At 41.1% G+C, this 24,141-nt stretch overlaps 2 protein-coding genes and 1 pseudogene across 2 annotated transcripts in view; all 3 read left to right on the top strand.

Annotated features, from left to right (window-relative positions):
- ATP5F1B (ATP synthase F1 subunit beta) overlaps window positions 1–24,141 on the top strand; it is a 247,805-nt gene that overhangs the window by 206,563 nt on the left and 17,101 nt on the right. The window lies entirely within an intron of this gene.
- Window positions 1,557–23,296, top strand: PTGES3 (prostaglandin E synthase 3). The gene is made up of 8 exons (XM_012754143.2): window positions 1,557–1,926; window positions 14,781–14,894; window positions 15,047–15,116; window positions 15,664–15,762; window positions 18,365–18,454; window positions 21,026–21,088; window positions 21,887–21,911; window positions 22,144–23,296. Coding segments are annotated over exons 1-8 (483 nt in total). The 5' UTR covers window positions 1,557–1,924; the 3' UTR covers window positions 22,164–23,296.
- On the top strand, window positions 7,561–7,634 carry LOC142873477 (uncharacterized; annotated as a pseudogene).

Raw genomic sequence — 24,141 nt, 5'->3', positions numbered from 1 at the left:
ACGCCTCGCCCTCCCAGAGTGCTAGGATTACAGGCGTGAGCCACCATGCCTGACCTTGGATACTTTTTAACAAGGCCTTTTCTGACTCTTCCAGCCACAAGACTTTTCCCTTTATGCACCCATTACTTTTTGTACTTCCATTATACCGCTCAGTTACCTTCATTTGTGTATTTTGTTTTCCTGATAGACAGTAGGCTCCTTAGAATCACAGTAATGAGATTTAACTTTTCTTTTTAATAAGATCTGAGGTAAGGTCCAAGTTCTATAACTCTCCATACCTCTTCTACAATATAAACACTAACTACCTTATTGGTTAATATGAAGCCCCCAAACACTCATCCCAAACATCTATTCTTATGCCTCCTTTGTGTTCTCATTGGGGAGTAAGGGAGTATTCTCCCTTACTCCTTTTTTTTTCCTCTTGGAAGTTCCTTGCCAATCCCTTACTCCATCTTAAGTAGCCTTCTAGTGAGCAAGTATTTTTTTTTCTTCAGTTTTTAAAATTTTAGTGGCCAGGTGTGGTGGCTGACGCTTGTAATCCTAACACCGTGGCCGAGGTAGAAGGATCCCTTGAGCTCAGGAGTTGAAGACAAACCTGAGCTCTGAGCAAGAGTGAGACCCGTCTCTACTAAAAATAGAAAAAATTAGCAGGGCATGGTAGTGCCAGTTACTTGGGAGGCTGAGGCAGGAGGATCACTTGAGCCCAGGAGTTTGAGGTAGCTTGTAAGCTAGGCTGACGACATGGCACTCTAGCCCAGGCAACAAAACAAGACAGTGTCTCCAAAAAAAAAATTCTTATTTTTTCACCAAGTTGTGATTTGAAGAGCAAGTGCTGTTTTTATTTTCTTCGTTATTATCCCTCATTAGACCCGAACCCAGTGCAGCTACACGAAGGGGAAGTCCAAGAGATAATGGTTTTTAAAACAGGGAACCCTCTCCCCAAGTTGATGTGCCTGGAGACAGCCATTATCCTAGCCTCTCCATTCCCAGAAACCTGGACTCTCCCTTCAAATATCCTTACAGTTTTACCTACAGCACTGACTCAAAACGGGCAAATGCACACCCCAAACTGCAAAAGCTCCTTCTCAGACAATGACCTTGAATTTCCGCTGCCTCTGGACAGGTTCTCCAACCTTCACAAAAATGGCGAGGTGGACCCAGGCCCTCAATTCTGAAGTTGGCCCTTTTCCGCAAATATCACTAGGACAGGCTTGTCACATGTTTTTGGGGTGGAATGTTTCCTCAGTAAGCTGGTTTACTTCCACAGGAGTAACCAATGCCCCATTTCAATTCTCAAAGAAACGACTCTGCGTCCCTCTGCCCTCAGCCTTTTGTACCACTGCCAACGCAGCCGTTTCTCAGGGAAATGGCCCAAGTCGCGTGGTCGAACGGTTATCGGCCAACGGTTTTCTAACGCGAGACGGGAGCGCGGGAGGAGAGGCGGGAACAAGTCAGGACCAGCGGGGGAGGGGCGGCGGATGAAAGGCGGGGCCGGCGCCAGGAAGGATCGCGAAGGAGCTGGGAAGCCCCGCCCCTTCCGTAGATATCTCTAGAAAGCCGCGCAGGAGCCCGAAAACAAAGACTGCGCACGCGCGGCGGCGGGGCCCGGGCATTTTGCTGCGTCACCAGCCGCCGCCCGGCCTCACCACCCCTCGCTCGCTCACACGCACGCACGTTCATTCTCCGTTCTCGCGCCCCTTTTCCTACACTTTCCTCTTCTCCCCGACCGGAGGAGCCGCTCCGCGCGGTGCATTCTGGGTACCCAGGTCGAGCCCGCCGCTGCTGCCGTCGCCTGAGAGGAGCGAGAAGAGGCCGCGACCGGAGATAAAACGCCGGAGTCGCCACCGGAGAGTAGCCGACTCCTTAGCAGCTGCCGCCAGAGAGGACCGCCCTCCCGCTCGCCCGTCCCCCTGCCCCGTTCACAATGTGAGTGCGACACCTCGCCGAAGCAAGGTCGCCTGGAGTGAGGCCGAGGCCGCGTTGGGGGCTGCGGGGAAGCGGTCCCTTGCCCTCCCTCCGCTTTCGGCCCCCTCGGCTTTCTCGCACTAGCGATAGCAGTCGTTGCTGCTTGGGGTTGGGTGGTCTGCGGCCCTTGTTCCGGTTACCGTTGGCGGGTGGAGGACATTTTTCCTCCAGATGTCCGCTTCCCCCACGTCTATACCGTCCCTCAGCTTCCTCGTGCCGGAAATCCTACTTTTCCCTCTTTGGCAGTCTGGGTTACTCTTCTCACTCCGTAACTTAGCCCTAGGCCTTAAGCTACTGTGAGCTTTTCGCCATGCGGGCGTCCTGGAGGCGTGGACCTTCATGGATTGCCACTTGGCTTCTTGGGCAGTCTGGTTCTACCTCTCTGATGCGGGGACTGCCCAGATCCAAGTGCACCTGTGGTGGGTGCCACCAGAACCCTGGTGCTCCTGGCAAAGCACCACGCGGCCCTCCGCGGTGAGCTACAGGTACTGCTTAGGCAACTGTAGGGAGGCCATGCCGTCGCCACAACTTATTTCCTTCTTCTGTGTCTTGGTTTTTTGAGTATGCATATTTCCAGGGATACTCCAGTCACTTGAAAAGCGGAGAGGTCGCCAAAACTCAGCTGCTTTCCTGGTAGCGAGAAGAGTTACCATTGAGCAGGTAGTTTTGCACGTGTCGAGTGGAAAGCTACTTGCGGGCGTTTTTTGGTTTCTGCGTTAAACTTCGGGTGAGGTTTCATTATTTGGGCTCAGCGTAGGATGAAGTAGGTATATAATTACATTATTCTCTTAAAGAGTTTAAATTTTTTCATGTAGAGGTGACTACAAGTTATTCAGCAATGTTAGTTTTATTATGATAAAAAATAACCTTGGTGAATTTTTTTAAGACACAGTCTCTGTTCCCTGGGCTAGAGTGCGGTGGCATAAGCCTAGCTCACAGCAACCTCAAACTCCTGGGTTCAAGGGATCCTACTGCCTAAGCCTCCCGAGTTGCTGGGACTACAAGCATGCGTCACCATGTCCAGCTTTATTTTTTCTATATATTTTTAGTTGGCCAATTCATTTCTTTGTATTTTTAGTAGAGACGGGGTCTCGCCCTTGCTCAGGTTGGTTTCGAACTCCTGACCTTGAGCGATCCTCCACCTCTGTCTCCCAGAGTGCTAGAAACCTTGGTGATTTTAACCAAGTAAGAATTCTTGGCCCTGCCACTTCCATTCTTTAACATACTATTCAGGAAAAGTTTTGCCTTTTGTGAGAACTGCCACTTTTATAGGGTTTTGAGTTCTTTTGTTTTTTATTTGTGGTGGTTTTATGTGTTTGTCGTTTTTTGGTACTCTGGGCCATAACATTTAGGTATGGAGAACAACGGAAAGGAACAATTTTTGTTTGTTTTTGTCTTTTTGCCAGTCAAATTTAGCAGTGGGGGCTTGAATACCAACCTTAGTGACACTAATGTTAATAAGTTCTGATAACCAACTACCATCGGACCAGCTATGGAACAAATTTTATTCCTATGGAAAGTAATACTTTCAAGGGGTCACTTAATGATAATAACGATGAGTATGTTGGCTAGAAATCTATATGGATAAGTAAGAGATATAGTAAAGTCTGTCGATGACAGAACAAGCCACAAGCCTCCAGAAACATGCATTACTATAAAGGCATATATTAGAATTTTGGAGGGTCCTTCCCCCCCCCCCAAACATGATAGCTAATAGAATTTTTATTTATTTTTAAGACAAAGTCTCTATTACATAGGCTGGAGTGCTGTGGAGTGATCATACCTTACTGTAACCTCAAACTCCTGGGCTGAAAAGACCTTTCACCTCAACCTCCTCGGTAGCTAGGACTACAAGTGCTGGATACCACGCTTGACTAAACTTTGAAAAATCTCTTCATAGAGATAGGTCCAGCTATGTTGCCCAGGCTGGTCTTGAACTCCTGGCCTCAAGTGATTCTTCTGTCTCGGCCTCGGAAAGTCCTGGCTCAGCTAATACAGGACTTTTTGAAAAAAGATATACATCGTTATAAAATAACTTATGCCACTCTTCTCTTTGAAATCCTTTGAGTAATGTAGCAAAGATTATAAATCTTAAATTTTTTTTTTTTTTTGAGACAGTCTCACTTTGTTTCTCAGACTAGAGTGAGTGCCATGGCGTCAACCTACCTCACAGCAACCTCAATCTCCTGGGCTCAAGCAATCCTGCCTAAGCCTCCCGAGTAACTGGGACTACAGGCATGCGCCACCATGCCAGGCTAATTTTTTGTATATATATTTTTAGTTCTTCAATTAGCTTCTTTCTATTTTTAGTATAGACGGAGTCTTGCTCCTGCTCAGGCTGGTTTCGAACTCCTGACCTTGTGTGATCTGCCCACGTCAGCCTCCCAGAGTGTTAGGATTACAGGCGTGAGCCACTGCACCCGGCCTTAAAATGCCTTTTATATTTGGAAATCTATAAGGAGAAAATGAATTGTCAGATAAGGCATTACCAACTTTATTTTTCTTTGCATTTCTTTTTGTAGCTACAGGTTCTACAACGAACTTTTAATAGATTTGTAGTCAAACATACCTTTTCACGAAGAAGTACCATGTTCAGGCTGAGTGCGATGGCTCACGCCTATAATCCTAGCTCTCTGGGAGGCCAAGGCGGGAGGATCACTTAAGGTCAGGAGTTCCAAATGAGCCTGAGCAAGAGAGAACGTGTCTCTACTAAAAATAGAAAGAAATTAATTGGCCAACTAAAAACACATAGAAAAAATTAGCCCGGCATGGTGGCGCTTGCCGAGAGTCCCAGCTACTTGGGAGGCTGAGGCAGAATTGCTTGGGCGCAGGAGTTTAAGGTTGCTGTGAGCTAGGCTGACGCCATGGCACTCTAGCCTGGGGAACAGAGGCAGACTCTGTCTCACAAAAAAAAAGTACCCTGTTGAGAATGGCTTGAAATAACACTATCTGGAGATACATAAGATAGTTATTACATGTAAAAAATGAGCTGGGTGCAGTGGCTCATGGCTGTAATCCTTTCATTCTGGGAGGCTGAGGCAGAAGGACTGCTTGTTGTAGACCAGCCTGAACAAGAATGAGACCCTACGAAAATTAGAAAATATTAGCCAGGTGTGGTGGCTATAGTTTCAGCTACTTGGGAGCCTGAGGCAGGAGAATTGCTTTAGCCCAGTAATTTAGGCTGATGCCATGGCACTCTACCCTAGGCAACAGAGCAAGACTCTGTCTCCAAAACAACAAAGGTGGGTCTCACCTGTAATCCTAGCACTGTGGGAGGCCGAGGCAGGTAGATCATTCAAGGTCAGAAGTTTGAAACCAGCCTGAGCAACAGTGAGACGCTGTCTCTACTGTAAATAGAAAGAAATTAATTGGCAAACCAAAAATATATAGAAAAAATGAGCCGGGCATGGCGTGCCTGTAGTCTCAGCTACTCAGGAGGCTGAGACAGCAGGGTTGCTTGAGCCCAGGAGTTTGAGGTTGCCGTCATGGCACTCACTGTAGCCTGGACAACAAAGCAAGACTCTTTCTCAAAAAAAAATAAATAAGGCCGGGCGCGGTGGCTCACGCCTGTAATCCTAGCACTCTGGGAGGCCGAGGCGGGCGGATTGCTCGAGGTCAGGAGTTCGAAACCAGCCTGAGCAAGAGCAAGACCCCGTCTCTACTATAAATAGAAAGAAATTAATTGGCCAACTAATATATATATATAAAAATTAGCCGGGCGTGGTGGCGCATGCCTGTAGTCCCAGCTACTCGGGAGGCTGAGGCAGAAGGATTGCTTGAGTCCAGGAGTTTGAGGTTGCTGTGAGCTAGGCTGACGCCACGGCACTCACTCTAGCCTGGGCAAGAAAGTGAGACTCTGTCTCAAAAAAAAAAAATAAAAAAAAAAAATAAATAAATAAATAAAAATAACATGAATATTATGAGTCATTTGATACAGAAGAAACCTTCATTTTATTTATTTATTTATCTTGAGACAGAGTCTCACTCTGTTGCCTGGGCTAGAGTGCCGTGGCATCAGCCTCACTCACAGCAAACTCCTGGGCTCAAGTGATCCTTGGAAGCCTCAGCCTCCCAAGTTACTGGGACTACAGGCATGTGCCACCATGCCCGGCTAATATTTTCTGTGTATTTTTGGTTGACCAATTAATTTCTATTTATAGTAGAGACGGGGTCTCGCTCTTGCTCAGGCTGGTTTTGAACTCCTGACCTTGAGCAATCTGCCCGCCTCGGTCTCCCAGAGTGCTAGGATTATGAGCCACCATGCCTGTCCAGGAGAAACCTTTAAAATGGGTCATTCAGTTCTAGGAAAAATCCAGCCCATAATGGTTCATTTTGTTGTCTGTTACAAAGTTTTTTTAGACGTAGAGAGAGACGTTTATATTTATGCTAGGTGTCTTAAGGGCCTGTAGGGTGTTTTTTTTTTTTTTTTTTTTGGACATTTTAAAGCCCTTTATTGGTGATTTGATAGTTAAATTTCTTTAAATCTTAAATTGTAAAAGGTTTGTCCAGTAGCTTATAGAAAAGCTCTTAATTTCATACCTAGGAGGCGGCTAAGATTTTAAGACCTCCCTCCTTAAGATCTAACCTTGCAGAGAGTGCTACTTAGTTTTTTCTTTTTAAATAAACTATTGTCTGACCAATTAATAAATATAAAGTAAAATATTGTATTTGCTTTTTAAGCATTTGGAATATTTGAGGTATTACATTATAGCACCTCAGTGTCTTGTATTTAAATTAATAAATTGTCCCGAGACATACTGTGACTATCTCTAACTTTGGTTACAGTCTTTGCCATCAATCTACTTTGTAGGAATTAATTCCAAAAATAAAACTGTCTTTAGCCTTCAAAACAAATTGTCACAATTTACAGTTAATTACTGTAAGAAAAGAGTATCTGGTGGTGGCCTTTGTTCAGTATTGATTTTTCTAACCACTAACCTGGTAACTGGATTTTCTTAATTTTTTTCTGTGCTCAGTTAGGTTTTAACTAGAAGGCAGTAGAAACTGGAAGAGACAAATTGCTCCAGTGCAGTATTTTATTGCTAAATTAAGATTCTCCTGTTTAATTGGATTTTCTTAGTTTAAAAGTGTAGAAGCTATATCATTTGGGGGGTTTTTTGTGGTTAGTGATTGTTCCTTTTCAGGAAAAAAATGTCTTTGTAATATCAACTGTTTAGAATCAACCTAGCTTTTTTTTTTTTTTTTTTTTTGAGACAGGGTCTCACTTTGTTGCCCAGGCTAGAATGAGTGCCATGGCATCAGCCTAGCTCACAGCAACCTCAAACTCCTGGGCTCAAGCGATCTACTGCCTCAGCCTCCCGAGTAGCTGGGACTATAGGCATGCGCCACCATGCCCGGCTAATTTTTTTTTCTATATATATTAGTTGTCCAATTAATTTCTTTCTATTTATAGTAGAGACGGGGTCTCGCTGTTGCTCAGGTTGGTTTCGAACTCCTGACTTAAAGCAATCCGCCTGCCTCAGCCTCCCAGAGTGCTAGGATTACAGGCGTGAGCCACCATGCCCAGCCAGGAATCAACCTAACTCTTAAACACCTAAAATCCTATTTTATTTGAGCTCTTAATGGAGAATTGTCAAGACTATACTTTCAGGGATCATTTCTATAGTCCATTACTAGAGAAGTTTCTCTGAATGTGTTAAAAAAAAAATGGGAGACTTGTTGCATCTGGTGTATTTTGCTATGGAAATACAAAGTATGTTGTACTGAATTTTTATTATTTACTGTATGGATTGGCAATAATAGATTTTCAAAGCTGTGCTTCCTCAGTACACCTGTGAACTCTTCATTTTCCAGGAAGATTCCAGTTACTTTTAACCTTAGCTTGAGCAATATGCTACTCTCCCCTCATAGTGTATTCCAAAGCTGAATAAAGTGTACTATTGTGAGTTTTCTGTGCCACAGTTTTTTTTCACATATAGCCATACTTTATTGGTAGTGTTCATGCCAGGGCCATTTCTGTCTCAGAGCATGTTTAATTATGTGTATTGAAAGGATTTAAATCACAGGTGTTTAATTTAAAAATGTTTAGAATTATTAGAATACAGGATCCAATCCTTAAAACGTCTATTCACAGGCCGGGCACGGTAGCTCACGCCTGTAATCCTAGCACTCTGGGAGGCCGAGGCGGGCGGATTGCTCAAGGTCAGGAGTTCAAAACCAGCCTGAGCGAGACCCCGTCTCTACCATAAAAATAGAAAGAAATTAATTGGCCAACTAATATATATATATGTGTGTGTGTGTGTGTGTGTATAAAAAAAAATCAACCGGGCATGGTGGCTTGTGCCAGTAGTCCCAGCTACTCGGGAGGCTGAGGCAGGAGGATAGCTTGAGCCCAGGAGTTTGAGGTTGCTGTGAGCTAGGCTGACGCCACGGCACTCACTCTAGCCTAGGCAAGAAAGCGAGACTCTGTCTCAAAAAAAAAAAAAAGTCTATTCACAAAGCACTAATCATGAAAGGGGTGTTCAGAATAGTATTGGAACCCAGGATTTCTGACAGAAGGCTTATCTTTTTTTTTTTTTTTTTTTTTTTTGAGACAGTCTCTGTGGCACTCTGGGTTAGAGTGCAGTGGCATTATCATAGCTCACTGCAACCTCAAACTCCTGGGCTCAAGTGATCCTCTTGTACTTTTAGTAGGTCTTGCTCAGGCTGGTCTGGAACTCCTGAGCTCAACCAATTCTCCTGCCTGGGCCTCCAAGAGTGCTAGGATTACAGGTGTGAACCACCTTGCCAGGCCAAAGTGGTACTTTTATTCCCAAGTAAATAACCATGTGTCTTTAGTTCAGGTTTATTTATTATATAATCCAAGATACTTCTGTGATGACTAACCTGTGCCATACTTGACATACTATAATGGGGCCCTGAGGATCTAAAATGTCTGTAATGGGGGCAGTGAAAGATTAACAATTGACCTTGTGTGAGTCTTAGTTATATGGGAAAAAATTCTTTTAACTGCCCTGAGGATGTTAAAAGAATGCATGAAAGTGGGAATGTGGGAAAGGTAAGAAGTTGTTTGGATGAGTGGGGAGATACCACCTTGAACTAATACATATACATTGAAAGAATAAGTTTTTTTGTATAAATTATTAATGGAATGTGTATGCCTTTTGGATACTATATAGCTTTTCAAACCTTGAAGTCAGAGTGGATACTTCAATCTCATTTCCTGTTCCCCACTGACTTTTTTCTGGACATATACCTTCAGTAGAAGATTTTTTGTGTGTAAGTGCTTTGTGGTTTTTGTTTTATTTTTTAATCACAGCAGCCATACCAGAGATCCAGCTTTGAGAAGAAGAAACTTAATGGAGAGTGATGTAGTATAATCAAATGTTGAAACCGAACCATTTCAAAGTAGTTTTCTTGCTATCTTTTTTTTTTTTTTTTTTTTGAGTCAGAGTCTCACTCTGTTGCCCGGGCTATAGTGCCATGGTGTCAGCCTAGCTCTCAGCAACCTCAAACTTCTGGGCTCCAGCAATCCTCCTGCCTCAGCGTCCCAGGTACCTGGGACTACAAACACGTGCCACCATGCCTGGCTAATTTTTAGTTGTTTGGCTAATTTCTTTCTTTTCTTTTTGAGACAGAGTCTTTTTAATTTTTTCCTTTTTTCTTTTTTTTAGCCTCCTTAGTACAAGTATGTTAATGAGACAGAGCCTTGCTATGTTGCCTGGGCTAGAGTGCCGGGGCATCAGCCTAGCTCACAGCAATCTCAGACTCCTGGGCTCAAGTGATCCTTCTGCCTCAGCCTCCCCAGTAGCTGGGACTACAGGCATGTGCTGGCTATTTTTTTCTATGTATTTTTATTTGGCCAATTAATTTCTATTTTTAGTACAGATGGGGGGGTCTCCCTGTTGTTGAGGCTAGTTTCGAACTCCTGACCTTGAGCGATTCTCCTGCCTTGGCCTCCCAGAGTGCTAGGATTACAGGCGTGAGTTTCCGTGCCCGGCTGAATTAATGTATTTTTCTAGCTACCTAGTTACAGAATAAATTGTAAATTCCCCCAAATTATGTATAATATGCCTGTCCTACTAGTTCATAAAAGACTTCAGGTAATTTTAGACCTGAGAAAAAATTAGCTGGGCATGGTGGTGCATGCCTGTAGCCCCAGCTACTTGGGAGGCTGAGGCAGAAGGATTGCTTGAGCTCAGAAGTTTGAGGTTGCTGTGGGCTAGGCTGACACCATGGCACTCTAGCTGGGACAACAACAGAGACTCCATCTCAAAAAAAAAACCCTTTGTACATAGTAGTACACTATCAAAATAATTGCAGTAGCAGTAACTGGGACATTTTCCTTAGCAAATTATTTCTGTCTTGCTTTCCTGGTGCATCCATTTTTTTAAAGTGATGGTGCTTATAATTTTCATTACATTAGAATTAATATCCACCAAATACTAGCATATTAAAATCTGTGGTATTTGGGAACAAATATGGTCTTTGTCATTCTAAGGCTAAGAGACATTTTAGACAGCACTACAGAGAATTTTAGATTTTATAAAATTTAAATGGTTGAATTGGTGTATATTAGCCCTAATGTTGAGCTTAAAAATGCTTGTCAGGCCAGGCATGGTGGCTCATGCCTGTAATCCTAGCACTCTGGGAGGCCGAGGCGGGCGGATTGCTCGAGGTCAGGAGTTTGAAACTAGCCTGAGCAAGAGAGACCCCGTCTCTACTATAAATAGAAATTAATTGGCCAACTAATATATAAAGAAAAAAATTAGCTGGGCATGGTGGCGCGTGCCTGTAGTCTCAGCTACTCAGGAGGCTGAGGCAGAAGGATTGCTTGAGCCCAGGAGTTTGAGGTTGCTGTGAGCTAGGCTGATACCAGGGCACTCATTCTAGCCTGGGCCACAAAGTGAGGCTCTGTCTCAAAACAAACAAACAAACAAACAAAAACTTGTCAGAAAAGGATGAAATGTCCTGCTGTGGAGTTTTTTGCTGCTGTTTTTGCTTTAAATAGTGGATTATTTACATAATATTTGTAGAGGTGAAAAGGGTTTTGTGTCTATAGGTATTTATTAAAATGAATTAACAGACTGGAACAATGGACATGAATTTTGCCAATGTTAACATAAAGGCGAGAGATAAATCCAGTATAATTAGAAGGTAGAGTTTAAACTAGCCCCCTGTTCCATTAGTTAATAGAAAAAAGGTAAAGTGAAAAAAGGTAGGTGAAAAGAGATTTCATGTATATTTGGTTCCCCTTTCAAATGGGTGAATATATGTGTGTTTATTACTGACTTAGCTAAGTTAAGTGCAGGGCATCCTCCCTTATATGTAATTTTGGATTTTTTTTTTTTTTTTTTTGAGTCCACCACACCTGGCTGCTTTTTCTTTCATAGAGACTGGGTCTCCCTCTTCCTAGGCTGGTCTCAACTTCTGCCCTGAAACAATCCTCCCATCTTGGCCTCCCAAAGTGCTAGGATTACAGGCATGAGCCCCAGTGCCTGGCCCTGTAATTTTGATTTTTTGATGGTTTAGATCAGGGTCAGCAAACTTGTATATAGGGTCAGCTGATAAGTATTAGGCTTTCCAGGCTACAAATATGTCTATCTCACAGTTTTTTTTTTAAATGCAGAAATCATTTTTGGCTTGTAACCTACCTTCTGATTTAGATAATTAAATTTTTTATTCTTTCCCTTTTTTTGGAGACAGATTGTCACTGTGTTGCCCAGGTTAGAATGCAGTGGCATGATCATACCTCACTGTGACTCCTGGGCTCAAGTGATCCCCCCACCTCAGCCTCCCAAGTAGCTAGGACTATAGGCACTTGCCAGAACCAGGCCTTGGTAATTTAATTTACTTTTTTGTGTGGAGTTGAGGTCTTGTGAACTCTTGGGCTCAGGTGACACTCCTGTGTTGGCCTCCCAGAGTCTTGGGATTATACATGGGAGCCATGGCTTGGTTGTAGTATTAATTTGCTAATGCTGCCATAGCAGAGTACTATAGATGACTGGCTAAAACAGCAGAAATTTATTTCCTCTCAATTCTGTGGGGCTGGAAGTCCCAAGATAAAGATGTCGGGAGGATTAGTTTCTTGTGAGACCTCTCTCCATGGTTTGCAGATAGCTGTCATTTTGTGTTTTCCCTTCTGTAACTGTGTTCTCCTAATCCTTTTATAAGGACACTGCTGATACTGGATTAGGGACCTATTAGGACCCTAAGACCCTACATCTTTGAAATACATTCATATTCTGGCTGGCCATGGTGGCTCGTGCCTGTAAATCCTAGCATTCTGGGAGGCCAAGGCTGGAGGATTGCAGGAGTTTGAAACCAGCCTGAGCAAGAGGGAGACCCCCGTCTATACTAAAAATAGAAAGAAATTAATTGGCCAGTTAAAAATACATAAAAAATTAGCTGGGCATGGTGGCACATGCCTGTAGTCGCAGCTACTCGGGAGGCTGAGGCAGAGGATTGATTGAGCCCAGGAGTTGGAGGTTGCTGTAAGCTAGGCTGATGCCATGGCACTCACTGTAGCCTGGGCATCAAAGCGAGACTCTGTCTCAAAAAAAAAAAAAAAAAAAAAAACCAATACATTCATATTCTGAGATGCTGGGGGTTAGGACTTCATGAATGTGGGGGGAACACAAATCAGCAAAACAGTGATAAAACACAAAACAGTAATAAAATTATAGATTACTTAATGTTTGAGGAAGGAAGGCTTTATTTCTCTTGAGATGGAGTCTCACTGTGTTGCCCTGGCTACAGTGCCATGGAGTCAGCTTAGCTCACAGCAACCTCCAACTCCTGGGCTCAAGCAATCCTCTGCCCCAGCCTTCTGAATAGCTGGGACTACAGGCATGCGCCACGATGCCTGGCTAATTTTTTCTATATATATTATTTGGCCAATTAATTTCTTTCTGTTTATATAGTAGAGATGGGGTCTCCCTGTTGCTCAGGCTGCTTTCGAACTCCTGACCTCGAGCAATCCACCTGCCTTGGCCTTCCAGAGTGCTAGGATTAGAGGCGTGAGCCACTGCACCACACCCAGTTGAGTTGTTTTAGGTGGAACACTGAAATATATATTTTTAAACTTATTTTGAATATTTTGGAATAGTTTGAGATTTACATAAAAATTGGGGAAAGTACTAAGAATTCCTGTATGCCAAATAACTTTAATTATCAAAGCAATGCATTTTTTTCATAATTGTTTTTAAAAAGTAATTGAAACAGTTGAATAATATGTGATTCTACCTCCTTCATCTTTCTGGCTCATTATTTAGAGACAAATGCTATTAATTTTACATGTATGAAAATTTGAATTTTGATGCATGTGCAAACGTTTGTAGACAGAGTACAAAGAAAATTATTCACCACATAGTCATTATTTCCTTTTTTTTTATTTTTTGAGACAGAATCACGCTTTGTGGCCCAGGCTAGTGTTAGTGCCGTGGCATCCAGCCTAGCTCACAGCAACCTCAATCTCCTGGGCTGAAGCCATCCTACTGCCTCAGCCTCCCGAGTAGCTGGGACTACAGGCATGCGCCACCATGCCCAGCTAATTTTTTGTATATGTAGTTTTAGTTGGTCAATTAATTTCTTTCTATTTTTAGTAGAGACAAGGTCTTGCTCAGGCTGGTTTAGAACTCCACCTAACCTTGAGCAATCCACCCATCAAGCCCTCCCAGAGTGCTAGGATTACAGGCGTGAGCCACCATGCCTGGCCCATTATTGCCTGTTAATCAACTATATTTGAATGTTTTTCCCTTAAGTGGTTTGTTAGCCATATTCTAAAACAAACATAATAGGTGGGTAGAGGTCTTGTAGCTGACAGTACGAAGTTGACAGGAGCAGGTGAACAGTATTAAGGTAAAAGCTTGTTGCTTTTACTATATGTCAGTACAGGTATAGAGTAAAAGTTGAAATTGTACAGAAACTTCATGTCATTCTTTAGAATCTGAAAGTTTGTTAGAACATTTGTTTGCAACACCCCCATACCCCCGTTGTTTCATGTGGTCAGAAATAAGCTGCAGCTGAGAAGGTTTTTGCAGCCATCATTTCCTATACATTTTAGTTCCACAGTTTCTAACCTTTTATTTTTTTATTTTTTTTTTTTTTTTGAGACAGAGTCTCGCTTTGTTGCCCAGGCTAGAGTGAGTGCCGTGGCGTCAGCCTAGCTCACAGCAACCTCAAACTCCTGGGCTCGAGTGATCCTTCTGCCTCAGCCTCCCGGGTAGCTGGGACTACAGGCATGCACCACCATGCCCGGCTAATTTTTATATATATATATCAGTTGGCCAATTAATTTCTTTCTATTTATAGTAGAGACGGGGTCTCGCTCTTGCTCAGGCTGGTTTTGAACTCCTGACCTTGAGCAATCCGCCCGCCTCGGCCTCCCAAGAGCTAGGATTACAGGCGTGAGCCACAGCGCCCGGCCAGTTTCTAACCTTTTAAGTAGAGGTAATGAATACTATGTTTCAATTGAAAATGGATTTATTCTCTCTTTTTTTTGTTCTCTTGATTTATTCTATAAATTTTAATTTTAGAGCCAGGACTCTAAAGGAGTAACACATTTTTGACAGGACTAACTAAATGGTTAATTATTAAGTATTGTTTGGTTTTTAAATCCCTGTTATGAAATTGGTATCATTCTGAAACTAAATCTTGCTAGTGTCCTATGTTTTGAGTTGGAGTGTAGCTGTAGGATAAACATGTAGTTTCTGTTTAAAATTGTAATAAACTGCCTCCACACAATGTGTAATGGAGTAGGAAAATGCATTATTTACATGGTAAATTTTGGAGATTATGTAAATACTCAGTTAATGAATTCCAGCTTGACTTTGTCTAATTTTACATCTTTGTAGGCAGCCTGCTTCTGCAAAGTGGTACGATCGAAGGGACTATGTCTTCATTGAATTTTGTGTTGAAGACAGTAAAGATGTTAATGTAAATTTTGAAAAATCCAAACTTACATTCAGGTAAATTACATTTTACATCATTGCATGGGAAGCTTATTTCAGACAACTGAATAACTGAGGCTTGCTTGTTTTGTTTTTTGTTTTTTCACTGAAATTATTACTGATCTTTATCTCTGAAGAAGCTTAATTCATTCTTTTCTTTTTTTATTCAGTTGTCTTGGAGGAAGTGATAATTTTAAACATTTAAATGAAATTGATCTTTTTCACTGTATTGATCCAAATGTAAGTAGTCTTGATGCTTGAATCCTGATTTAAATTGTGAAGAAATGAATATACTTAAATTACTCTTTAGTAGTAAGCACTGATTCTGTTTAAGAGTTCAGAGGCTAACTAGGTATACTTATATTTTGCAGTATTTTTTCCTCCTTCAAAATACTTTCCTGCATACTCTTTTTGTTCCTGTTATCACTGTTTGGACTCAATGGCAGTCCTCCTGAGTCTTGTCTTTTCTAAGGATGGACTCTTTTAAACCATTCCTTGGTTGTACCATTTTTAATTAAAAATGCAAATGTTTTCTCTTCACCTTGTGCTGGGAAGAAAAAATGACAGCCAGTTAAACTGGAAACTTTTGGGGGTTTGTTTGTTTGGCAGTTGGATAGTTTGAAGTTTTTAGTAGTCAAGGGCATGTTTCTTTTGGAGTCTAGAGAAAATGTAAGGAAAGAAATGAGAGGGGACATGAAAAATGAGCTACTTTCTGTCATGTAGTGATACTGGAGCTTATCACTGTAAATGACATAATGTGTGTGATAATGGTACTTTTGTTTTTTAGGATTCCAAGCATAAAAGAACAGACAGATCAATTTTATGTTGTTTACGAAAAGGAGAATCTGGCCAGTCATGGCCAAGGTTAACAAAAGAAAGGGCAAAGGTAGGTTTCATTTTCCTTTTTTAAAAGTAGTATTTTAAGTAATAAAACATAATACACTTGTTTGGTATAAGGAATACACTACATGTTTTTGTTTCATATGTAAGTATAAAGGCTTATGTTCTTTTTTTTTTTTTTTTTTTTGAGACAGAGTCTTGCTTTCTTGCCTAGGCTAGAGTGAGTGCCGTGGCGTCAGCCTAGCTAACAGCAACCTCAAACTCCTGGGCTCAAGCGATCCTCCTGCCCCAGCCTCCCAAGTAGCTGGGACTACAGGCACGAGCCACCATGCCCTGCTGATTTTTATATTATATATATTAGTTGGCCAATTAATTTCTTTCTATTTTTATGGTAGAGACGGGGTCTCGCTCAGGCTGGTTTTGAACTCCTGACCTTGAGCGATCCGCCCGCCTCGGCCTCCCAGAGTGCTAGGATTATAGGCATGAGCCACCGCGCCCGGCCCTTATGTTCTTTTTTAATGGTCTACTTTGATATTTATTAGTTTTAAATTATTCAAGTATTTTGAGAATAGTTCCTACCAGTAGATTTTTGTTGTTCAAAAGGTAGGTTTTTGGGAGGCCGAGGTGGGCAGATCGCTTAAGGTCAGGAGTTCGAAACTAGCCTGAGCAAGAGCCAGACCCCTGTCTCTACTAAAAATAGAAATTAATTGGCCAACTAAAAATACATGGAAAAAATTAGCTGGGCATGGTGGCGCATGCCTGTAGCCCCAGCTACTTGGGAAGCTGAGGCAGAGGATCACTTAAGCCCAGGAGTTTGAGGTTGCCGTGAGCTAGGCTTACGCCATGGCACTCTAGCCAGGGCAACAGATTGAGACTCTGTCTCAAAAAAAGGTAGGTTTGACAAGTTTTGTTTTCTTTTTTTGAGTCTTGCTTTGTTGCCCAGGCTAGAGTGAGTGCTGTGGCATCAGCCTAGCTCACAGCAACCTCAAACTCCTGGGCTCAAGCAATCTTGCTGCCTCAGCCTCCCAAGTAGCTGGAATTATAGGCATGTGCCACCATGCCCGGCTAATTTTTTCTATATATATTAGTTAGCCAATTAATTTATTTCTATTTATAGTAGAGAAGGGGTCTTGCTCTTGCTCAGGCTGGTTTTGAACTCCTGACCTTGAGCAATCCGCCCACCTCAGCTTCCCAGAGTGCTAGGATTATAGGCATGAGCCACTGCGCCCGGCCTCCTTTTCATTTTTTTTTTTTGAGACAGGATCTTGCTCTGTTGCCCAGCCTGGAGCGTAGTGGCAAGATCATAACTCACTGCAGCCTTGAACTCTCCTAGGCTCAAGCAGTCCTTCTGCCTTGACCTCCCAAAGTGCTAGGATTACGGGTGTGAGCCACCTCGCCTGGCCAAGGACCACAAATCTTTTAGCAGTTTTTTTTTTTTTTTTTTTTGAGACAGAGTCTCGCTTTGTTGTCCAGGCTAGAGTGAGTGCCGTGGCGTCAGCCTAGCTCACAGCAACCTCAAACTCCTGGGCTCGAGCGATCCTTCTGCCTCAGCCTCCCGAGTAGCTGGGACTACAGGCATGAGCCACCATGCCCGGCTAATTATTTTTATATATATATATATCAGTTGGCCAATTAATTTCTTTCTATTTATAGTAGAGACGGGGTCTCGCTCTTGCTCAGGCTGGTTTTGAACTCCTGACCTTGAGCAATCCGCCCGCCTCGGCCTCCCAAGAGCTAGGATTACAGGCGTGAGCCACCGCGCCCGGCCTTTTTTTTTTTTTTTTTAGAAGAGTCTCACTCTGTTGCCCAGGCTAGAGTGCCATGGCATCAGCCTAGCTCACAGCACCCTCAAACTCTTGGGCTCAAGCAATCCTTCTGCCTCAGCCTCCCAAGTAGCTAGGACTACAGGCATGAGCCACTATGCCCAGCTAATTTTTTCTTTTTTTTTTTTTTTTTTTTTTTTTTTTTTTTTTTTTTTTTTTTTTTTTTTTTTTGAGACAGAGTCTCACTTTCTTGCCCAGGCTAGAGTGAGTGCCGTGGCTGTCAGCCTAGCTCACAGCAACCTCAAACTCCTGGGCTCAAGCAATCCTCCTGCCTCAGCCTCCCGAGTAGCTGGGACTACAGGCATGCGCCACCACGCCCGGCTAATTTTTATATATATATATTAGTTAGCCAATTAATTTCTTTCTATTTATAGTAGAGACGGGGTCTTGCTCTTGCTCAGGCTGGTTTCGAACTCCTGACCTCGAGCAATCCGCCCGCCTCGGCCTCCCAGAGTGCTAGGATTACAGGCGTGAGCCACCGCGCCCGGCCCCAGCTAATTTTTTCTATATATATCAGTTGGCCAATTAATTTCTATTTATAGTAGAGACGGGTCTCGCTCTTGCTAAGGCTGGTTTCAAACTCCTGACCTTGAGCGATCCACCCTCAACCTTCCAGAGTGCTAGGATTACAGGCGTGAGCAACCACGCCCGGCCCAAAAGCTCTGTTGTTGATCATTAGTTGGATTGCACCTGTGAATAGTCACCGCACTGCAGCCTAAGCAATATTGTATAGTGAGACCTGTACTTTAAAAAAAAAAAAATCTTAAGTTGCATGCCAAGTGCAAATTTACCTAATCACAGGGTGCTGTTTGTATTGATCTATAGCTTAATTGGCTTAGTGTGGACTTCAATAATTGGAAAGACTGGGAAGATGATTCAGATGAAGACATGTCTAATTTTGATCGTTTTTCTGAGGTAAGTTCCTTTAAATGCATCCCTCTGCCCCAGGTACACAATACGTTTCTATATAGTCAATTTAATTTGGTTTTAAGACCATTGTGTGGTATCAACAAAATACGGTCTTAACAATAGTAATATAATCCTGAAGTTGAGCCTTTTGTATACTTTTTTTAAAAAAATTACTAAATTTCTAAAGTTGTCATATAAAGGCAAAGAATAAACTCTTGCAGTTTACAGTCCAACACATCTAGTTTTATTTCAGCATTGAAACATTTTACAATAGTTGGCTTCCGATTGAGAGCCATATAACACAAATGTAAACTTCTACATGAAAGAATTATGGTGGAAGTTCACATTGAGAGGTATGTAGGGAGAAGGGGTTTAAGCAAGCCTATTTTCTAAGGTGTCACCCAAATGTATTTTCCCATGGCCAAGGAAAAAATGATTGATCTCCTTGTACGCAGATAGACCATATCATTTGAGAACTAAGAGTTAAATAAAAGCTTAGTTTCCAGGTTCATGTATGCAGCTACTTAGTATGTCTCCTCACATGGCTCTGGCACCTTGACTTTAGCAGAAAGGGAGGGGAGGATATTATACTAACGTGATTCTCAACTGCTGTTCTTTACTTGTAGTGACTGGTGCCACCATTTATCTAGCTGTACACATCACAACTTCATAACACTACTTTTTACTGTGCTATCTTTGTTTTTTGTTTTACCTCCTAAATAGCTCTTGAATACGTTCAATTTTCTATCTCTATCACTATTGTATCCTCAGCACCTAGCATTGTGCTTGGCACATTTTGAGCATTTTTCCTGCTCAAAGAATCTTAACAGAAGTATTCAACAGTGCCTTCAGAGGTAGGGAAACTCTCTACCAGTTTATCATGTTATTCAAGATAGATTGTCCAAAATTTTTATACTGAGTGATTTGACTACGTATCCTTTTGTGTGTGCATGTTTGTATGTAGCTTTTTTTTTTTTTTAATTGAGATAAGAGCATTTAACACAAGTTCCATCCTCTTAACACATTTTTCTTTTTCCGAGACAGTCTTGCTTTGTTGCCCTGGCTAGAGTGAGTGCCGTGGCGTCAGCCTAGCTCACAGCAACCTCAAACTCCTGGGCTCAAGCAATCCTCCTGCCTCAGCCTCCCGAGTAGCTGGGACTACAGGCATGCGCCACCATGCCTGGCTAATTTTTTCTATATATATTAGTTGGCCAATTAATTTATTTATAGTAGAGACAGGGTCTTACTCTTGCTGGGTTCGAACTCCTGACCTCCAGCAATCCACCTGCCTTGGCCTCCCAGAGTGCTGGGCTTACAGGCGTGGGCCACCGCGCCCGGTCCTCTTAATACATTTTGAAGTGCACGATTCAGTATTGTTAACTGTAGGAACAGTGCTGTACAGCAGAATTCTGTAACTATTCATCTTGTATAACTGGAACTTTATACTTGTTGGAACAGCAGCAACTCCCTATTCCCCCAGCTCCTGGCAACTACCATGTGACTATTTTATAAAGTGGAATCATGCAGTATTTGTCCTGTGACTGGCTTATTTCACTTAACATTCTCCAGGTTCATCCATATTGTTGCATAAGGCAGTGTTTCCTCCTTAAGGCTGAATAACACTTTTTTTTTTAACTCCATTCTTTTAAGGCTGAACATTTGTATGTATGACTAGTTACCCCTTTATGGCCCCTTCCAATTCTGAAATCTGGGTAATCATATGTTTTTTAAGTCTTTGATTTTTTTAAGTGTGTTATGCATGGTTGTGTAAATCTATTTTTCTAAAATTTAAACATTACAAAAATTTTAATTTGGAGAGATAAATCCCCTGTTTAATGATACCTTGTTTAGCCTTTTGTTACTTGTATCTCTAAAAATAATATACTACTTCATGATTATAAACAACTATGCTGCTTAGGAAAAAAATTAAGATTATAAACAACTAAAGAGAAATTTGTACTTCATGTAAGTATGTTCTTTTCTGGTCTCAATTCATTGTAAGTATTCAAGGATATTTTCCACAGTGTGTACCTCTTTCAAGAATTACGCTTATTTGTGGTTTTTAACTTCAGGGTTACTACTGTTCAGCCTTCAGTTCAACATTCAGGCCTTTTATGCAAGCGAATTGTCCTGGAGGTCTTCGTTTTAAATCACTTAGTGATTCTTCACATTATTTAAAACCATAATGAAAATCATAAAACACATGCCACCTAGTTTAAGACACAAAGCTTTGCAATCTTAGATGAATCCTGTTCTTTTCCTTAGCCACCAGAGGTAACCACTATTCAGAATTTTGATTCTAATTTCTCTATCATATGTAGCTATCTTCCTGGATGAATTTTAATAACTTCACTTTCTTTAGAGAAACTTAGTCTTACAAGTTCCTACAGGTTTTAAGGATTTTGTTTAATTACCTTATAATCTACCTTTTCCAGAAGTGAAGGTGCTTAAGTTTATTTTGCATTTTTCATTTGTGGAAATATATGACAGACTTAAGATTTATTCTGGAGCGTGCAACCTAATAATTAGGGCCTAATTTAACATCATTTTTAAAACTAATTTTTACACTTCAAATAGATGATGAACAACATGGGTGGTGATGAGGATGTAGATTTACCAGAAGTAGATGGAGCAGATGATGTAAGTCTATAAATTCTTTTTTCTACTTTAATAGTAAGAAACAATGTATTTACAGGTTGTTTTATATAGATTTGAGATTGCTTTTTTTTTTGCACTTGTTTTTTCTAAAAAAATATTATAGGGAAAAGCAATTTTTAAAATGTGCCCATTTTTAAGGGATGGATACCTACTAGGGAACTGGTGTTCCGTGGACCATTCCTAAAGGGACCAGATTTCAAAAGAGTCATTGCATAGAGATATATACCTGTTCGATTAAGAGTTTAAAACCTATTTTGACTAAGTTAAATAGGCTTTATAGCAGGATTGGTCAGAGCAATAAACAGGTGAACACTGCAAATCTATAAAAGGAGGAGATAGACTAAACCACTTTATTCAACATCCCCCCTCTGGCATCCTGTTAACATCATCCAGAAAGTTAATGCAGTTTGGAAAATACTTAGACTAATTAAACAGCTAGGATTAGAGTTCATTGTCTTCTGTTAGTCCATTGGTCTTTGTATTAAGCCATTTTTTTCCTTTTTTTGTTGAATGCCAAGAGAGAAGATGACAATTTAGGAAGGGGTTCAAAAGGTGGGCCAATTTCTCACCAAAAGGCACACACCAGTTTTTACAAGAAGATAGATCTTGAGCTATACATTCATTCACCTTACGTAAACCTGATCTTAAATCTGATGATTAAATTCCTATGCTTGATATACCTTTGCTGCTTTAGTGAAAAATACAATGCTTCAGCTTTTTAAGGTAAGCAGAGAAATGTTTGATAAGCTTGATAACTTTTTTTTTTTTCCCCTTCTGCAGGATTCACAAGACAGTGATGATGAAAGTAAGTGTATGTAAAAAATAAGAGATGTTACCTTGTTAACAATTGGAAGAAAATTCTTTATGGCCTCAAATAGCCAAAGCAGAAATGTGAATGATTTGACATAATAAGATAACCAATTAATTCACTCTAGGGAACTATTTAATTCTATTTTTGGCTGCTTTTTCTATGTATGACTTTAAATTGGTTAATTATTCCCTTGTTCTTCATACTGATATTTTTAAAATCCTTTCAGAAATGCCAGATCTGGAGTAAGGAATATTGTCATCACCTGGATTTTGAGAAAGATAACTTCTCTGCAAGATTTCATAATTGAGAGAATTCCTGAGTTGATAGCTCTAAAGGCAGATGCTGTATTTGCCTCCTTTAACCCATTTTTCAACCTGTTTGTTTTTTAAAGGCTTCACTAAGGGTTGATATGTACCATTGTATGGGGCAATTTTAATCAGCTAAGGCAATAACCTTATGCATGAACATTTCCCAGACTTCCATGGAGCTATTGAGGTCCTAGGCAATTGATACAGCAGTTGTGATAAATAAAAACGTTTCACCTAAGTCTCCTTTTTTTCATAACATAGATACTGACATGATAGGAAGTTCTCAGCTTTAGGGAAAGATAACTAAATTTTAGATTTTTAGAACATGGACTCAAAGTCGCTGAAACAAATTGGCTGACACCTTAAACTGGTAACCTCTGTTGTTCCTCTGTGTCCTTCAGGATTGTTCCACTAAAGTTTATTTTTCAAAAAATTTACTTTACATTATTGTATGTAAGTAATCACTTGTCAGTGTTCCAGATGTATCTTAGCTTAAACTAGTGAATGCCCTAACTTAGATGGTTTTTGAAGCCTATACATTTGGTATTGTTTGGCCCTTAAGCTTTTACATCTCTTAGCATGGAGGACAAAGAACGCTGTACGTCGTTGCTTGAGAATCTGTACATTTAGACCAGATTTGTATTTGCACTGTCAGTATGGCAAGTGAGTGGAAAAAATGTTAATACACTATTGGGTTTTTTATTTCTTTTTTTTTTTTTTTTTTTTATTCAGCTTATACCAGGGCTGAAAACCTCAATTTATGTTCATGACAGTGGGGATTTTTTTAAATGTCTACATTCTTTCTAATAAACTGTTGGAAGACTCCTTGGCTGTCCTTTTAAGTGTCTGGCTTACTGTAATTTCATGTATTTACCATTTACTGGAATGGAGTTTTTATTTGAGGAAGAATTTGGGATTATTCCTCTGTTTGAAAAAGAGGCTTGCTGTAATGTTACAGGAAACCTTTTTAAAGTGGATCTGTAATAGAAAATTGTAGATGCACTTTGCGGCAGTTGGAAAAGAAAGTGTTGTGATTTGATTAAAATAAACTAAATGTGTTGTCCTCCTAAATCTTTGAGCTTCTGCATTTTGGCAGTTTTCATTCCCTCTTAGCTTGTGTTTGTCAGTGTAGAAATGTTTTGTATTTCAGCATTTCTTTATGTCAGATATTCACAACTGTTGAAGTGCTGGAGGATACAAAGATTAATCCTTCAGGTGTGATTGCTGTGCTCAGGGAGCTCAAAGGCTAAGCTGTGGGTAGGGTGTGTGAGGAAACAAATATACTAAACAACGTTGATAGATGGGGGAAGTGTAAGAAATATCCATGGGATATCACAGAGATTTAGAAGGAAAACCATTATTTTTCATTTCCCTTGTTCAGTGTATGGCTCTGGTCAGAATGATAGTCAAAAAATCATTTTTTTAAAATACTGCTAGAAAACCACCTCTTCAGGGGCTCTTGGCATGGCATAAGAATGTTGATTGGCATTCTACTGTTACAATATAACATAGTTTCTGTTCCACCCCTGTTGAAGGAAGGGTTTGGTTAAAGGCAGCAGCGTGACTGATGTGTATAGCTTTTAGCTTCAGGGAGAACAAAATGTTTTTTAAAAAAATCCTATTGTGTTCAAACAACTAGAACAAGGTTTCATCACTCCTTACTGTTCATTCAGGTACATTTTAAGTCCTTTCAGAAATGCCATATCTGGAGTAAGGAATATTGTCATCACCTGGATTTTGAGAAACACTTCTTAAGATTTTATAATTGAGAGAATTCCTGAGTTGATAGCTCTAATGGCAGGTGCTACGTTTGCCTCCTTTAACACATTTTTCAACCCGTTGAAGCCTTGTGTACACAGGAGAGGAACTGTCCTAGGGCAACTGATACGGAGTTTTGGGGTGGGAATTTTTAACAT

Source organism: Microcebus murinus, chromosome 10 (genome assembly GCF_040939455.1).
Source record: "Microcebus murinus isolate Inina chromosome 10, M.murinus_Inina_mat1.0, whole genome shotgun sequence".
In the NCBI taxonomy this organism is placed as follows: Eukaryota; Metazoa; Chordata; class Mammalia; order Primates; family Cheirogaleidae; genus Microcebus; species Microcebus murinus.
This window is presented reverse-complemented; position numbering and strand designations above follow the sequence as displayed.

What these genes read in the sequence shown, in the direction of transcription:
- PTGES3 (XM_012754143.2), top strand. An exon ending in AAATCCAAACTTACATTCAG is followed by an intron (nt 14,895 to 15,046) that starts GTAAATTACATT and finishes TTTTTTATTCAG; the next exon opens with TTGTCTTGGAGGAAGTGATA. An exon ending in TTCACTGTATTGATCCAAAT is followed by an intron (nt 15,117 to 15,663) that starts GTAAGTAGTCTT and finishes TTTGTTTTTTAG; the next exon opens with GATTCCAAGCATAAAAGAAC.